The 18,233-nt window shown below is 49.3% G+C and overlaps 1 protein-coding gene across 1 annotated transcript in view; it reads left to right on the top strand.

Moving 5' to 3' along the window:
- The window catches only part of GRIK4 (glutamate receptor, ionotropic, kainate 4), a 173,269-nt gene that overhangs the window by 94,158 nt on the left and 60,878 nt on the right, over window positions 1-18,233 (top strand). The window contains exons 9-10 of the mRNA XM_008583023.1: window positions 9,386-9,493; window positions 15,710-15,913. Of these exons, the coding sequence (XP_008581245.1) occupies window positions 9,386-9,493; window positions 15,710-15,913 (312 nt within the window). The remainder of the gene's footprint in view (window positions 1-9,385; window positions 9,494-15,709; window positions 15,914-18,233) is intronic.

Consider the following 18,233-nt stretch of genomic DNA (forward strand, 5'->3'; position numbering starts at 1 on the left):
GACCGGCAACGGGATTGCAACCCTCGGTGTTGCCCCTGCGCCTCGCTCAGCCAGTGAGCGGGAACCAGTCTGTATGTGGGATCCGAACCCTCAGCGGGAGCACCGCCGCGCTTCCCAAGCGGCGCACTAGCGCAGTGCGCCACCGGGCCGGCCCCAAGCATATATTTTGATGGGCGGGAGCACCGCCGCGCTTCCCAAGTGGCGCACTAGCGCAGTGCGCCACCGGGCCGGCCCCAAGCATATATTTTGATAGCTCCTCTGGCTAAGAGAAGGAGGTCTTTGGCCAGCTTCAGCAACTTCCCCTGTTGTTCAGATCGCCTCTTCGGGCGCTCAGCTGGGTGCTTACTCATGACCCAGTCTCCCATGTAAACCAAACTTTTACGATTGGAAATATTGAACTTATGTTCAATAAACACTTACTCCTCCATGCCGGGGTGTTCACCATGGAGGCATATATCAAGGTATAGACCCGTGCTACAGACACCCTGAAACTCTGACTCCATCTCAACTCATTCCTGGGATCTCCATTCATAGTGCCTCACAGCTGAATGTCACTTTTTCTGCCCATATGTCAAAATCAGTTCTGTGCACTCAAGGAGACATTAATACTTTATTACATGCATCCTTCCTAATGACAGCTTCAATTCAGAACCCTGAACCTGAGGTTCTAAAAATGGGTCATTGGTTACGAATGTCACTTTTTCTGCCCATATGTCAAAATCAGTTCTGTGCACTCAAGGAGACATTAATACATTATTACATGCATCCTTCCTAATGACAGCTTCAATTCAGAACCCTGAACCTGAGGTTCTAAAAATGGGTCATTGGTTACAGTTTATCCAACTTAGGATGGCCCTAGAATATAAGAATTTGGAATAGAAAGAGCTTGCATTTGGATAGGCCTTTAAACTTTTGTCCCGTCTGTGATTGCTTCAGATCATCCCAATAAGGGAAGAAGGAAAACGAGACTAGCCTTATCTAGCAAGACTGACTTCCCAATGCCACATGGTAAGTGGCAGGGTAGAACTTGAACCCAGGTCTTCCTGACTTCTGGTCAGCTGTGTTCCCACCAGATACACAACAGTACTGCTATCTTACGTTCCCATGGCTTATCATAGCTTGTCAAAGCCGTCCTGTGTACTATCTCAGTTACTTATCAGCAACAATGCTGTACCACGAGTAGACAGGTTCATTTATTTCAGTCTTTACAGATGAGGACATTTCAGAGAGGTTAAGTGACTTGCCCAACATCATACAGCTTATGTATGGCAGAAGAGGAGAGAAAATTTGGGTCTCTGGTACCGCCTGCATCCTGTTGTGCCAAGCTCCTAAGCAACCACCCTGGCTCCTGCCCAGGATCACTTATGTGGACTTTTTTAGCTGAGTCCCTTCAGAGCTGTGTCCTCCAACAAACAAGTTCACAGTGACCGGAAAGGTGCAAGGGAAGGCCCAGGTTTTAAGGTCAAGACAGCCTACACCTGCCCTAACTCAACCAGACGGTATAGTAGTAACTAGAATCTGAGTTCAAATTCCAGTTTAATTCCCTCTTAACTGGGTGATCCTCAGCAAGTTTCTTAATGTCTCTGAATCTCAGTTTCATTCACTCAAAAAAAACTTGTAGGAAAGTGCCCACACTCAGCATTATTATTGTCTGAAGTGCCTACACTAAGTCTACATTTCTCAGGTGGGAATAATAACAGGATTGTTATGCATAACCAAGGAAATTTATGTAAGCAAACCACATGGCTGAGTGCCCAGCATGCAAAGGTGATCAATAAGTGTTTACAAAACCTGACTCTGAAACAGGACTTACCCTGCCTTGAAGTTATGTCGGCTTCCCTAGAAGAAGCTGGATCCTGGCAGCGCTGAGTGCAAAGAACAATCATCTGTCTAAATGTACATAAAATATTAAATGTTATAGTGCTGTGTGCACATCGACAGATGCAGGCAAGGATGTGAGGAAGTCCCTCAGGGCTTTAAAAATGAATCCCTTTTTACCTACTTGGGAGAGAACTAAGTGGCAAAATGACAACCCTGAGCGATTCCAGCAGGAGTGAGAGGGCTGTGAACAGGCAGGATCACCAGGGCTCCCCCTCAGCAGCAGGGCGTGTGAGTCCCACGGACAACAACCAGGCAAGTCCCAGGGCCTCCAGGACTGGTCTGCAGCGTAGGACCTGAGGACTCACTTACTGCAGCTGGGAAGGAAACTGAGGCACAGAGAAGGGAAGGGACTTGGCGAAGTTTGTGTCAGCTCTGCTAACATGCCAGGCACTTTGCTAAGCCTGTCCCCATCACTATCCTCTTGACTCTTTGTAACAAAATAGTACAGTGGTTAGGAGCATATGCTTTGGGGATGGGAAAGCATGGGTTTGAATCCCCGTTCTGTATTTAGCAGTGTGTGACTTTGAGGACATTAATTACCTAACCTTGCTAGGACTGAGGACTTTTTAAAATCTGTAAAATGAATATAAAAACGTCTACCTCTTATAGATGTGTTGAGGATTAAATGAGATGATACGAGCAAAGTTCCTGGTGCATTTGTTCAGCTAAATTTTATTGAGCATCTACAATAAACTAAGCACTGTGCCAGGATAAAAGGGCAGGCAAAACCAGCTATGATCTCTGCCCTCTTGAAGCTTATTGTATAGTAAGAACATCAGGCAGTAAGCAATAGTTACTGAAGGAAAAGAATATAGTTCTGAGAGAAGTTTGCCTTTGGGAGATAAGGAAAGTCTTCCTCGAGGAAGTGATCTTTGAGCTGAGGCCTGAAGGATTAACAGGTGTAAACTAGATCAAGGTTTGGCAAACTTTTTCTATGAAGGTCCGGATAGTAAATATTTAGCCTTTGCAGACCACACAGTCTCTGTTGCAGCTCTGCTGTTGTAGATGAACACAGTCACAGTGTATGAGTGAACAAGCGTGGACATGTTCCAATAAAACTTTATTTCCAGAAACAGGCAGTGGGCCAGATTCGGCCTGTAGTCCATGGTTTGCCAACCCCTGACCTAACTGAAAGAGCGCTGGAGGGGCAGGGGTTTGTGGGGCAAGGATTGTTCCAGACAGGGAATGGCACATGCCAAGACCCCACAGGAGGGAGTTTGTTGCACTTGAGCGTGTAAAGAAGGCAGGTGTGACTGGAGCACAGAAAAAGCTGGAGAAAATAGCGTGAGACAAGGGTGGAGAGTGGGCAGAGAACAGGCCACATGAGGCCTTATAGGCTATGGTAAGGATTTCTGTCTCTGTCCTTAAACCAAAATGGAAAAGAACCAAAGGGTTTTAAACAGGGCTGATGTGATCGTATGTGAGATTTTGTAGTGAAGACTGCTGCTGCTATGTGAAGAACAGAACAGAAAGAGGCCCAGAGTGGATTCTAGTCCAGGGGAAGTTCAGTGGGAACTTGGACTAGGGTGGAGGCTGGGGAGGTGTGAGGTTTGGGGAAGTTAACTGACTTGCTCAGGGTCACCCAGCCCTGTGGTCACAGTGCCAGATGCTGACGCAGGTTTCCGGAGTCCAGGTGACACACTGGACCCCTGTGGTCATGGCCCCTGGACGAGCACTTCCTGTAGTGTAATGCTGGGGGAGTAACCAGCTTGCTTATGCTGACCTGGGGTCACATGGCAGACCAAATCCAGGTCTCTGGCACTCATTCACTTGTACAGTCGTCACCTTTCCAAAGGATGGAGGGAAGTCCCTGTGGATGCGCGGAAGCCCCTTCACTACAGTCCCTTGAGCCCCCAGCCCCCTTGTCTATGCTGTCCTTACAAGCAATTCTTTCAAGCATGGTCCCTGGCTACTCCACCCAGGGGTCTTCAACACAGCTCCTGGAAGGACAGAGGCTCAGAGACATTCTGTCCTAATAGGAGCAAGAAGTGACAGCTCACAGTGGGGAAAGAAATAAACATGCAAAAAGTAGACAAATTAATTTATAAAAGCACAGAAATGCAGACAAGTGGCCCTCCACATTCCAGTAGCCCACGGGGCAGCAGTGTATCATCACAGCACTTGAAGCCATAACTCGCTTCATGATGGTAACACTGCATATTAAGGTAAAGATGCTCACTCTAGAGGAATGTATAATTCCTCTAGAAAGGGCTTTTGGAAATAATGCTTTTGGATAAATAAAATATCCCAAATTTTAGTGCTTAATGGAGCAAGATTATTTTTAATTTATTTAAGTCTGTGTCCTTTAGGGACGTTGGGTAAATCACACTTCCTATGCATATGCAAACACATCCCCCATCAGTTATACGTACCTAAATTTTTATATCTGACGAAGCACTCCTATCATAAAATGTTTCTCCTAGTAGTATTAGAATCAGTAGTTAGAAGGACTGCACGTTTGTTTTAAATATTGTGATGCCAGTTAAGCAGCATAATGGCCTGGTTTTGAATCCCCTTTTTTTCTACTTACCAGCTGTGACTTGGGTAAATTATTAACTTATCTGGACAATGAGATTAGTTGCATAGAATTCTAGTGCCCAGAGCCTGTCTGTGCCTGGTGGGCACTGGTGGTATGCAGAGCCAGCTGGCACCAGCTAGTGAAAACCCTTTACACACATCTATTCCCAGTTCTGTGTTCAGTAACATCATGTCAGTAGCTTGAAATCAGCCGTGGTGGGAGTGCTTGCACCACAGAAATTGGCAAACACTACACATCAGGGCTTTTTCTTTTATCCTGGAGGGCCAGTTTTTAAACATCTCCTAGCCCCTCTAACTCAATCACTGTTAGTCTCTATGTCCTGGCCTTTGCTGTCACCAAGACTGTCATCTGAGTTGCTCTTTCTGCTCCACTCTAATCCAGTCCTCATCAGAATTACCTGGCGAGTTTGCTGGGCCCTACCTCTGGAGTTTCCGAGTTAGTCAGTATGGGGTGGAGCCCAAAAGTTTGCATTTCTGATGCTGATGCTGCTGGTTTAGGACCCAAACTTTGAGACACTGGACTAATCTGTCTAATAAATTAAAGCCCACAGTGCAAAGTAGAGCACAGAAGAGATCCCACCTTCCGTCACAGGCAATGGCACTAAAAATTAACAAATACTGACATAGACTTTGCACAGACATCATCTCATTTAATCTCCTTAAGAACTGTATGAGGTAATAATTACTGTTTAATCCTCATTTTATAGATGGAGGAAACAGGCTCAGAGGGATGTAGTAACTTACCTGGTTACACAGCTCGTAGGCAGAGAAGCCACATTAAACCCAGGTCCTCTCACTCTGGGGCCATGTGACAGTGGTGCAGGTTGTGCAATGCTCAAGGGCTCCAGCCTGAACTCTGCACTCCCAGGTGTGCACTGGCAAGGCCACACCAGCCCAGAGGGGTGCTTTGTTATGATCTGCATTAAAATGCTATATAGGCTGGCAGTGGCCCTGTCCAAATCCATGTCCTCTCCTCCTTCACTGTAGCCCCTGGGGCCTCTAAACTGGTGGAAGGGCAGAACAGGTGGGAGAGACAGAAAGTACCGAGAGAGCCAAGGAGAGACATTATCTCACACAAAATCAAGCCTGCACATGTGGGCAATGGAAACTGCTTAGAAAACAGCTGTTCCTACAGGAGGTTTTGGGGGCAGGTGTCGGCGGGGAAGAGCAAGGGGCTTTGGCTGGAGGCAGAACCACAGATTGTCAGTGATGAGAATGCTGTGTCTCCTGCCCACCCCTGGCACGTGTGTGGCCTTGAAGTTGCCCAGTGGGTGGGGCAATTAGCCCGTATCCCAGGGCGCCTGGCTCTGTCTCTCCCCTTCCCTCCCACTGCCTTGCTGCAATTAGATTACGCTGGGTAATAGCTGCCAAGCTGCTTTGTGGGATCTGATGAGTTTATTAATTTCATGGGGGCTAATGGGAGGGTGGGTGGGAGATTCATTTCCTGACTGGAACTTTAGGGCTAATTAGTCTCTTTGCCATGTCTCCAGAGGTGGGGGGTGGGAAGGTGTGATGCTCAGGCTGTCGGGTCTGGCTTTGGATAAATCATTTCTATCCCTGGCTTTTATGGGAACCTGTCTCATGGCTTGGGTAAAACCAAAGAGTGTGGGGCTGTGACTTCTCAGAGCAGGTGGTTAGTGAGGATTGGGTTCAGAACAGCGGAGGTGGGAAAGGGGCAGGCGGAGCCAAAGTCTTACTGGCCCTTTTGGTGTGAAGTGTCGGTTTAAGGTGACAAATAGGGCTCTAAAAAGTTCAATCCTACTCCATTCAAATGCCATCCAGCACAATTGCTCTTTGTGTTCTTTCTATCCAAATATGATCCTTCCCAGCCTAGGAGATGATCAGGGCCTAGTTCTACCCATTTTGAAGACACAGAAACTGAGCCTCGAAAAGGACAATAATTTCACCTGACTTTGAGGGCTGTCAAGACCGAGAAGAAAGTTCTGGATCTGGAGTTCTTGCTGGATGGCTGAGGCCCCTTGAAGCCATTCCCTGGTTAGCCTGGCTGGCTTAAGCAGAGGAAACATCAGCGTCTTCACCCTAAGAGATAGCCTCAGAAGTGGAAAAGAACACAGATTTAGAAGTCAGACAGATCTGGGTTAAGCCTGTGCCATACCTACTGACATTAAACCTCTCTGAACCTCCATTTCTTCATAAATAAAATAGAAACATCACAACTACTCCAAAGTGTTGATGGGAGAGTTTGAAGAGATGATAGAACTTGATGCATCTAACATAACAGCTATGCGGTAACTGTTACCCTTTCCCTTTCATTGGGAAATCTAGCAAGCTCATCCTTCATCTCCTTACCTCTTGCCCTGGCAGAGGAGGAGGAGGGAGCAGCTCAGGCAATAACATGCCTGGCTAGTCCCTTTGAGGGAAAGCAGGAGCTGCAGGGGCCAGAGGAGGGCTCACCTGCCTTATGCCCATGCCTCGCCCACAACAGCAATCTGGCAACAGGAGATGATGCCTTTCCCTGCTTCTAAGGCCCGTCTCTGAGCGAGGCGCTGGGGCATGAGCACAAACGAGGCCAGCCCTGCTGTTGTAAGCCACACAGGCTAGTGGAGAGACACACAGATAAACAAAAATGTGCGAGAGAACAAAGGCCCGTCTCTGAGCGAGGCGCTGGGGCATGAGCACAAACGAGGCCAGCCCTGCTGTTGTGAGCCACACGGGCTAGTGGAGAGACACACAGATAAACAAAAATGTGCGAGAGAACTTTGGGAGAGTCGCACTGGATGGCGTGCAGGTGTCCTTGAGAAGATTCACCTGGAGTTAAGAGCACAAGGTATAAAGATCGGGCCTCCCAGCCGACAGGCTGTGTGACCTGAGGCAGGTTGGGTGTGCTCTTTTATTTGGGCCTCAGTTTCTTTATCTATAAAGTGGGGCATGCTATATGGGTATGCTTGAGACACTGCTTTAAACCAAAAGTGAGCACCAGCGTGGACAGAACCATTTCGCCCTTGCAGAGGTGGAGAAAGCTGCCCGCTCTTTTCCAGGCAGTGCCCTCACAAAGGCATGGAGAGGAGTTTTTGGTCCTCTGCCCTTTGCCACAGGAAAGGCCCACCTGCTGAGACCAGCAGGCTCCTGCCTGGGACTGGAGGCCTGCAAGAGCTCTCAGCTGACAGCCCAGGGCAGTCCTGCTTGGCCCTGCCCTCTACTGGCTCCACCTCCTCCAGACCACGAAGGCAGGGAGCTGGCTTCTGCTCCCCAGGACCCTCAGCCCTCTGGCCCCCCAGGTGGGGGTGGGAGCCGAGGGTGAGACATGTCTTTACTGTTGTTGGAGCTGCCACAGCGAACCCAGAGCCCAGCTCCAGGGAATAGAGCCACATGGCATCCATGGAACTGGTGAGCCTTTTCCAGGGAAGCTGCTGCTGGGGCCTGGAAACACTGGCAGAGGCGGATGTGTGCACTTCTCTGGGTTTCTAGCCAGCTGCTGGCCTCTCCCTGGCCGCCCACCTCACACCCGCAGCAACAGAAGAGATTTGCCAGGGGCTCCAGAAGTAGAAATACATTGGGGTTTTATGTATGTACATTATATATTTATATATGTTATTTGTACATTTTATATATTATATATTTCTATAAATATGTATCTTAAAGGGTTTCACTGGGAGAAGTGAACAATCTAAAAACCCACTGCTGTTGAGTTTAGGTTTAGGAACTTCCTAGAATGGGGAACTGAGGGAGTCATGGGGTTTTTTTCCTTTTGAGGTCTTTTTAAGACAATGGTATAGTTGACAGTAATGTATCATACACTTAAAAATATGCTGAGGGTAGATCTCATGTGAAGTGTTTTTACCACCATAAAATAAAAATAAAAATTAAATCAAAGGCAATAAAAAAAAAAGACAATGGGGAAGTGGAAAGAAAATAGCATTTATTGAGTGCCAGGTTAAATACATTCTCACAACGACCCCAAACCATTTCCATTATTATTCCCATTTTACAGATGAGGCAACATGCTCAGTGAGTTCAGTAACTTTTCTGATATGCTGAGGGTAGATCTCATGTGAAGTGTTTTTACCACCATAAAATAAAAATAAAAATTAAATCAAAGGCAATAAAAAAAAAAGACAATGGGGAAGTGGAAAGAAAATAGCATTTATTGAGTGCCAGGTTAAATACATTCTCACAACGACCCCAAACCATTTCCATTATTATTCCCATTTTACAGATGAGGCAACATGCTCAGTGAGTTCAGTAACTTTTCTGATGTTACACAATGAGATCTCTGCTCCTGGGTCTGGGTGAATAATGTAACATCAAACTGGTACATACGTGACCTCGGTTGGCTCCACGAGGAAGGTAGGGCAAACGTCACCATCCTCAGAAGGGAAACTGAGGCTCTGAAAGATTTAAATAATTTGTGTAAGTTCTCAGGGCTAGCAAGTGAATCAACCAGGACTAGAAGCTGTGGGTCTTCATTCCTCTCATTCGTTCATTCATTCATTCATTTATGTACTTAACCGTCCACCAAATGCATATTAAAGGTCCTAGTACATGCCAGCTCTCTCCAGTATACCATTCTGATTCTTATGTAGATGATCAGGATTACTGAAGGCAGGCGGAAGCAGAAAAGCTCTATGGCCCATGCCTGCCTCCAAATAATGCAATTCCATATGTTTCATTTCCTTCTGAGTGAGAAAAGTTCCCTGAATTGCATTCCATTCTTGATTTATTTTTCCATTTCCCTCTTCCACCTCTGCCAAGTCTTTATTCCTTTATTCTCTTACTCTCAGAGGCCCCTCGTTTCCTCTCGCCCCACACCCCGTGTAACAGCACCCCTGCCCCCTGCTCCATAGTTCACATCCCTCCCTTCTCAGGCTTACATGCAGCCCAACCGGATGCAGAGGACTGGCCTCTCGGCTCCATCCACCCTTGGAGCATGCAGGACCTCAGCAGCCCAGCCTGCCCAGCTCATCCTTCCCACATTTCTTCCCAGTCCTCTCGTTGGTCTCCTCAGATCGGCCAGTGGCACGTGGCAGAGGGCCTCAGCATGGACAGCCGCCTCTACGCTTCCAACATCTCGGACAGTCTCTTCAACACCACCCTGGTCGTCACCACCATCCTGGTAAGCGGGGTCTCCCGGGCCTCCCCATGAAGCTCCCTGGGGTGCCTGCTCCAGCTCGGAGCTCTCACAGGCTTCCCAGTGAACAGAAGATGGGAGCTCTAATCACAGCACCGAGGCCAATTTATGATAGTGTAATTACCCTCAAGTTGCAGTTTCATATGGAAATGCTATTTGATGAGTTCCAAAGCAGCTGGGGAAGAGGGATAGAGTCGAGAGACACCACAGTTTGTGGATGCCTCTTTCAGGGGCACCCTGACAGCCAGGGCAGCTGTGCCTGGTGAAGGGGAGGGGACCTTATGACATGGGTTGGGGAAGCTGGATCCAGGCCACTGGGGTGGCCCCCTGCTCCTTCCCAGCAGCCCACCTTGCTGAGTACCTGCTGTGCACAAATAGGACCCTCCCCAACTCCACCCCCCAAGTAGACACCTGAATGTCTGTGGGTTTACAAGGCCTGTTTCTCCATTTCCAGATGGTGAAAAGAGAGTTTGCAATTAATCTATAGGGCAAGGGACCATCTGCCTTTTTTTATTTGATTTAGTTCTATTCAATAATAACTGAGTTCATCCCCCTGCCCCCGCCACACATCAGGCACTGCGCTCAGTCCTGGAGACCAAAGATGAGTAAGACTCAGTCTCTATTCTCAGAGAGGTTATAATTTAGTAGATCGGATAAGTCAAGTGCACACACAGCCAGGAATTATTTGTCTTCCCCCATGAAGACCTCATGTTTTAAAAGATTTATCAATTAAACCAACTGCATGTGTTAAGCAATAATTAGTTTGTTCCGCACCCCCGCCCCCCATCTTTCTTTGAGCTAATCAAAAGTGTATTTCCCTGCCTGGCACAGCATCTTAGCAGCAGGAGCTAACCAGTGTTGCCTCGCTGATATCACTTCAGCCCAAAGCAAAGAGAGGAAGGAGAATTTAGCCCATCCAGCCTTATCCATGCTAACTGTACAAGGTCTGCAAAGGTTTCCCTTTCTTTTAGGCTTTTCAGATAATAAAAAGAGCTCCTGGACCTCCATCACTACCTTCACGAACTCCTGGGGCTCAGGAACCCTGGGCTGGGATGATTGATCCACTATAGGCAGAGTGGGATAAAAGCCAGAAAGGAGGTGCAAACCTGGAGCTGTGGGGTTTGAAGGGAGTGAGGTCCTGTCCCACAGGGAGGCCAGCAAAGCCTTTGGAGAAGAATGACGTTTTAGAGGGACTTTGAAAGACAGGGAGCAGTGGGGGAGGGGAAATGAATGAAGGAGAGCCTTTTCAGGTGTTCGGAAAATGCTGAAAAGTACAGGTTTTCTCCAGAAATGGGCATTGGTAGGGAAGGAGAAAGACATGAGCTGGAAAAAATGTTGGGTCCATAGTGCCTAGGAACCTGAATGCCAGGCTGTGGAGTTTTCCCTCTGTCCAGTAGGAGACGGTAGGTCTCCAGGTATTTTCATTCATTCACTGAATGAATATTTACCGGGGCTACTCCATGCTTGGTACTATTTTAGGCTCTCAGCATACATCAAAGACTCAAACAGATGAAAATCCCCGCCAATAAGGAGCTTACATTCCAACAGGGAATGCGTGGCACACAATAACAAGTAAATATAGTCTTATAATACATGGGAAGGTGGTAAAGTCAAGGGGAAAAGGTGGAGCTGGGACGGGGGATGGGTGCTGAGAAAGCAGGCGATGTCATGCACAGGAGCCAGGGAAGGAGGAGGAGGCGAGATGTGAGCAGAGACCGCGTGGAGGTGAGGCGAGAGCCAGGCATGTGTCTGGGGAGGAGTGTCCGGGTAGAGGGAAGGGTTGGAGCGAGGGACAGAGAGAGCAGTTCCGGCCGTCAGGGGGTTAGTCACCCCATCTCAGCTCCAGCCTGAGCTCGTGTGAACCATGTGAAAATGTCAGAAAGATTAGAAGGTGGCGGTGTTGCCATTCCAGATGAGAGCTGGGGACAGCCTGGCTGAGCCGAGCTGGGGGAGGGGGCACAGCACACTCTGAAAAACTTCTGGGGTCTTTCCCCTTCTGTTTGTCCCCAAAGCCCCAATCCAGAATCCAGGTCCATCGGCCTCTGTCTCCAGAGCTACCCTGTGGCCTCCTCTCAGGCTCCCTTCTCATGTGCTCTGTCTATCCGCCCACCCTCCTGTCAGGGTGGTCATTCTAAAATCAAAATTGTCCTGTCACTTCCTTCCTTACAAACCTCCAGAGACTTCCCAGGGCCCACTGCCCTTCATCTTGGGATATAAACCCTTCCTAACCAGGCCCGTCTCTCCTGCTCCTCTCCACGCAACTTGGGTCTAGCTGTGCTCGGTTGCCCAGCATCTCCTCACTTTGTCATGCCTCTGCCTGCCTTCACACATGCTGTTCCTTCTGCCTGGAATATCCTTCCCTCCACCTCCTGTTTCCAATGCCTCTACCTCCTTCAAAGCTCTGCTGAGATGTCACCTCTTCCACGAAGCTCCCTGGTCTGACTCCCTCCCTCTCCCTGTCTCTAGCATTTTGCATATTGCTCTGACGTGGCATTTCTATTAGAGGTTATTGTTTGAATCTCTATATCCCCTTCTAGAATGAGAGCTCCTCAAAGATAGGGGTGCCTGACATGAAGTAAGAGCTCAATAAACAAAGTTCAGTGAAGGAATTCCTTCCTACAGGGTAGGAGGTATCCCTTAAAAGCCAACGAGAGTTTGGGAGAAAGATGGGAAAGTCGCTGGTTGTACTTCCTGCCTCTCTGGGTCTGGAATTTGTGCTGGGAGCTTTGGCACAGACCCACAGCTACTCTGAGACCACAGGGTCGGGTTTCTAGACTGGGAAAGTCACTCTGATGTGTGCATGTGTGTATGCATGTGTCCATGTTCACATACATGCACGTGTGTTCATGAGGGGCCAGGGTGCTGCAGGACACTTTTGTGTGAGGTGACATTTAATAACATGGTGAGTAACTCAAACCAGAACTTGCATTGGCTCTTTTCTTACGCACGTGTGTCTGTGATGGCTGATCCAGGTCAGTAACTCTCACCAGGAATAATGATCTTAATTCAGTCCCTGGGTGACCATTTGTGGGTTTTCCTTGGCAAATGGTAATCCTGAATGATTTATCCCTTAAAACTCAGCACACATCCATGTTGTCTCCTGCTCTTGTCAGGGTACACTTGGGACGTGTGAATGATTTATTGGTTAATACCAGGAAACACAGATTTAGCCGCAGCTCCCATTCCTTGAACATCTTGTCTGTGTCAGACCCCGTGTTAAACGTTTCCCTGCGTGATGGCCTTAGGGTCTCCCGACCCCCCCAGCAGGACAGGCCTCCTGCTCCAGGCCAGCGCTCAGCACCCCCAACATTTTCCAAGAGCCAGTGATCCCCACCTTTCTGCTGCTGTGGCTTTCCAACATGTCTCCTCCCTCCAAGACGGGCTTTGTGTCTATTTACTTTGAATATGTCAGTGAATTTTAAATTAACTTGACAGTAGAGAGTACTTGGGGAGGAGATATTTATGACACCCCTTGGGATAATTAAAGAGACACTGGGACATTGCCAGTCCTCGGATGGAAACCCCCAGCTGAGTCCCGTTTATGTTGCTGTTTGGACACTTTCACTCACATAATCAACAAGTGCTCAATGCCAGAGCCAGGTGGAGGCACCAAAGAAGGGAAGTGCTGGTCCCTGGCCCCACTTATGTGCTGCACGGGAGCAGGTGCAAATAGGAAGACACTGGAGGATAATTACGTGGGCCCTGGCCATGCGCGCAGGGGGTGTTCTGAGATGTGGGTTGGCATAGGAGGATGCAGTGGGACTCTGAGGACAAAGACGAGTTAGGCTAGGCAGAAGGTGGGGAGGGAGAGGAGTCTGAGCAGAGAGAAGCCCCTGATCTGAGGAGGGCGTGTGTGGGAGGAAGGAGACAGGCACATCTCATTGACACGTCACGGATGGACTTGATCATGGATTGGAACCATGGCACTTTCAACCAGGAACTCCCGCTCCCTGATGCACGGCCTTTGCCATCCCATGTCCTGCTTCATCATGCCTACAAGGTGGCTCTCGCCCACCCACGCCCGTGCCCTCTGGTCTGTCCGGCCCTCCACCTTCCCTCAGCTTAGAAGCCCTTCCAGCTTGAGCTCAGCAGGTCAGCATTTCAGCACTTCACTCTCTTAGCTTCTGGAATGCTACCTGTCCCCAAGCTGGACTGTCCCTGTGATCCCTGTTCCCAGCCGCCGCTCCGCTCCTCTCTCCAGCTGGGCCCTGGTGATCCCTGTGCTCGTCTCCTGTTCTCTCCTTATCATATCTCCTAAGTGGTTCTGCCAAACTATGCACAAGCCTTCAATCCCACCTGCCCCGCTTTCAGCACAACTCTGGGGACTGGTGTGGGTTCCCTCGGCTTCTGGCCTCCTCCCTTCCTCTCCGTGTCCATATCCATCCCCTCCACCTCACCTTGATCCCACCTCCATCCACCGCTTCCTGGGATCCTCTCCACCAACTAACACATCTCCTTCTTCCTTCTCTAGTGTCTCCTTTGCTAGGGATTTTCCCTTCCTGCCTGGTCTCTCCCATCCTGAAACACCATCACCACCATCTTCCCTACACCCTACTGCCCTTCAAGCTACCCTCTAATTTAGAGAATTGTAGAGTCACAGGGTAGGGTGGACCCTTGGGGATCCTCCAAGCCTGCCATTTGCAGATGGGGAACAGCAGCTGGGAGGAGAGGCAGGATGAGTGGCAGCCGGGTGGCGCGGCCTCTGCCCTTGGCTGGGCTGCTCCGCTTCCTTTATCCCCTAACCTCTCCAAGCACGGGTCCACCCCCAGCCCTAGAGCGCACGCTCACTCCCGAGTCCTTGCAGAATCCAAAGGTTGCCAGTGACGCGTGATCCAGACGCCCTCAGGCCGCTGCGTCTCCGCGTGCGAATGGCTGCATTCTCCTTCTTCAAACTCCTTCCTCCTTCCTTGACTCTCGTGAGCACATTCTCCTGATTTGCAGCCTTTCTGGCTGCTTCTGCTCTGTCTTCTGTGGCTGCTCTTCATCTTCCCACTCTCTGAGGTCAGGTTCTCCCCAACAACTGCTCACCTCCACACAGAGGACTCCCCACCTCTGGCCCTGGTCTTGCCCTCACTCCACATTTTCAGCATCCAGTCTGTCATTTCCTCCTGCCAGCACCTCGGGTTCATTATCTTCCAGATCCACTTCCCTTCCAAACTTCCACGGCAATGATGACCCCGTCTTCAGTCACCCACCCAGGCTCACTGGGCCTGAGGAACCCCTCTCCTCCACTCCCAGGCCCAACCAGTCATCAAGCCCGTCCTCTCTGTGTCTGGCACATCCTGCCAGCTCTCTGCAATCCAACCTGAGCCACACCTCGGCTCGGGACTCAGTATCTCATCTCAGGAGACGGCCTGTCCTCACTCCTGCAGGCTGCGTCTCTTACTGCACAATATTCTTCACTCACAGCCTTAGGTCGTTAAAATGCTTGATACTTCCCCACTATATCTTGCATGATTGCAGTCACCTCATCCTGGCATCAAGGTCCATGCTAACGCTAATTCGTCTTTCTAACTTTTTCCTCCCACTCCAGCCCTCCTCACAATCCATGGTCCTAGTAAACTTGAGGATCCATCATCCCCCGAGTAGACCACACTCCTTCTCCCTTGGGATTATGCCCTTGCCCTGCCCGTACTGCCACATTCACACCACTTCCATCTGGCAAGTTTCTGCTGTCCTCCAGAGCCCAGCTTGGATCCCAGCTCCTCCACAGACCCTTCTCTGGATGTTTCACCAGAGAGACGCTCCCCTCTTCCTGAGCTTCAATGGCTGGACCATGCTGTGACTTGGAGCTATTCACACACATATTCTTACCTAGCCTGCTGTATTGTAAGCATTCTTGTATCTCTTATAATGCACAGCCATAGGTCTATGTGGAATAAGCAAAAGGAAGGAAAAGAAAGGCATGAGAGAGGGTGGGGTCAGACGATGACATTAAGCAAAGTGGAGGACTTCCCCCTGACCCTCTGTGTGGTGGGAGCCATGTGTGTTCCTGGTAAGACAATTGGAGATGGAGAGCTTTAAGGAGTGAGTCGGGGAAGGAAAGCTAAATGCCACCTCCAAACTAGCCCATTACCTAAGCCACCTCCCCACTCCTGCCCTGCCTCCTTCCTAACCTCGTGTGCCCCCAGCCCTCCCCATCGCGTGTGGCTGAGACACCAGGGCTAAGATGAGAATGACAGCTGCCCAGTTTTGCTGCAGGAAAACCCGTATCTAATGCTGAAGGGGAACCACCAGGAGATGGAAGGCAATGACCGCTACGAGGGCTTCTGTGTGGACATGCTCAAGGAGCTGGCAGAGATCCTCCGGTTCAACTACAAGATCCGCCTGGTTGGGGATGGCGTGTATGGCGTTCCCGAGGCCAACGGCACCTGGACGGGAATGGTCGGGGAGCTGATCTCCAGGGTAAGGAGAGGACAGGTGATCTAGACGTGGGGAGGGGGTGGGGGGAGATGCAAGGGCACAGTTGTGCTGTGTGCCCACGAACCCTCCATTTATTCAGTCAGGCAGTCGATCTGTCATGCATTTTTCATGGACTTGTTCATTCATGCCACAAATCCTGACTGAGCTGGCAGTCAGCCAGAAACTGGTGATGTACGCTGGCGAATAAGACCACTGTGATCCCTACCCCATCATGTTTCCCCTAGTCCAACACCTATAACGAGTAATGGAGGTTTTGACCGATTAACATGGATTAGGGAATTTGGGTTCCAGTTCTGGATAATCCAGGTGCTTTTTGTTTGTTCTGATCATTTTGATGCTCATTAGCTCTCCCTGGCAGAGCTTGGTCAGGCCCTGGGAGAGAAGAACACATGCACATCGGCTGACTTTGATACCTGAGAGATACTGTCAAGGGAGACATGGTCAAATAACAGGGGGAAGGGATCAACCGTCACAGGAGTTGGTCACAGTTATGGCAATTCTGTTACTTCCTGTATTATCTTGCTATCCTTAATGTCCTTTTACAAATCAAAGGCCGAGGTGCACTTGGACTGGCTGTACATTTTCAGGGTGAATGTGGAGACTTGATTAAAATGCAGGTGAGCATCATAGAATGTCAGTCATCTGTTAGGTTAGAGCAAGGGTATAGAAAGTTCTTCCAGACGGAGTTCTCTTGTTTTCTTTGCACACACCATTAACAACTATAAAATTAATTAAATCATTGCTACTTCACTGTTTTATTTTTCCATAACCAAGTTTTTATGATTAGGACATTTGATGAGGACCCAATGCAGACAGCACAGACCTGGGTTCTTGGTGCGACCTTGAACCGACCCCTTTCCCTCTCTGGGCTTTCAATGGTGGAAGGAGCTCCTGCAGCCTCCTGCAGCTTCCCAGCATGGGCTCATGTGCACGGGCTTTACCTGCATGATGTCTAATCCCCTTAAACATTCCTTTTAGCTAGTTGTGATCCCACTCTTCAAATGAGCAATCCGCAGCACAGAGAGTTTGAATGACTTGGCCGAAGCCACACAGTGAGTAGCAGACAGAGCTGGGATTTGAACCCAGATTATTTTCTTTATTAAATGAATATGTTTTAACCCTTTATATATACCAAGCTTGGAATGTAAGATAAATTTTTAAAGTTCTAGTCTTCAAGGATGAAAATATTAGTTGGGGTGTCCCATAAGCAGTCCTTGAGGATATATTGTCAGTTCTGGACAGATGAGAGCTGTGGAAAGGGCGTCTAAGAGCTGAGGAGGAAGGTGCTTAGGGGTGAGCCTGGCAGTGTAGACAGCATCTGCAGAGACCCAGCGGGGTGAAACAGCAAGCCTTGATCAGGGAGTTGCGAACCACCCAGAGTGGCTGGGGTGCTAAGTGAACTGGCTCAGAAGTGAGGCCTCACCTGCAGAGAGAGCCTGGCAAGCGGAGGGCAGACCCATCAACAGACGCTGCAGAAGGCCCGGGGGCCCTGGAGGACTCTCACAGGGTGCGGATGGATGGCGGGGTGAAACTTCGGCAGGGGGCTCTCTGTGGTCTTTGAGACTTAAGCCCACCCTGCTGATGCTGCTCATGCTTAAGCAGAAAAGGCTTTGCCGCTTTTCTCTACAGTCCCAGATGCCCTCCTGAAACATTCGTCTTGTTTGGATTCCACTGTGAAGGTGCAGCCTGGTAGTTAGAACATAGAAAGCTGAAATGCCAGGCCTTTTCTTTACCTCTTACCAGTGTATTCGGTCACCTTGAGCTGGTTTCCTCTGCCCCCATGGGCGGGGGTGAAGTGACTGGAAGGATGACTTCAGGGATGGTGGAGTCAGTGCACAGCCATCTCCTTATTAGCCCCCTAATGAGCTGTGACGTGGATTAGCAAGAGAGGGAGAGGAGTCTCAACTCAAGGACACGCAGTTACATACCAAGTGGCTTGGGCAAAGAGACGGGGATCTGAAAATTCACCCAGTTCATCTTTCACACAAGAATACTGCTGCTTCGGTCTCATCAAGACTTGGCCAGCTAGCCCTAATTAGTTAATTAACCCATTAATTCAATAAATATTTATTGAACACCTTCCACTATTCTAGACATTGGAGATACAATGGGGAACAAATGAACTTGGACCTCATGGATCTTCCAGACTAGTGAGCGAGAGAGATGTCAGTCAATGGCCACACTGTGTAATTTCAAACCGTGGCAAGTGCAAGGGATGCAGAGTACAAGGAGCTGGGGGAGCATGTACAGGGAGTGGGGTCCAGGCCGTAGAGGAAACAAAGCGGGGCAGGAAGGCCTTCCT

The sequence above is a fragment of the Galeopterus variegatus genome, unplaced genomic scaffold (assembly GCF_000696425.1).
Source record: "Galeopterus variegatus unplaced genomic scaffold, G_variegatus-3.0.2 Scaffold2797, whole genome shotgun sequence".
NCBI lineage: Eukaryota > Metazoa > Chordata > Mammalia > Dermoptera > Cynocephalidae > Galeopterus > Galeopterus variegatus.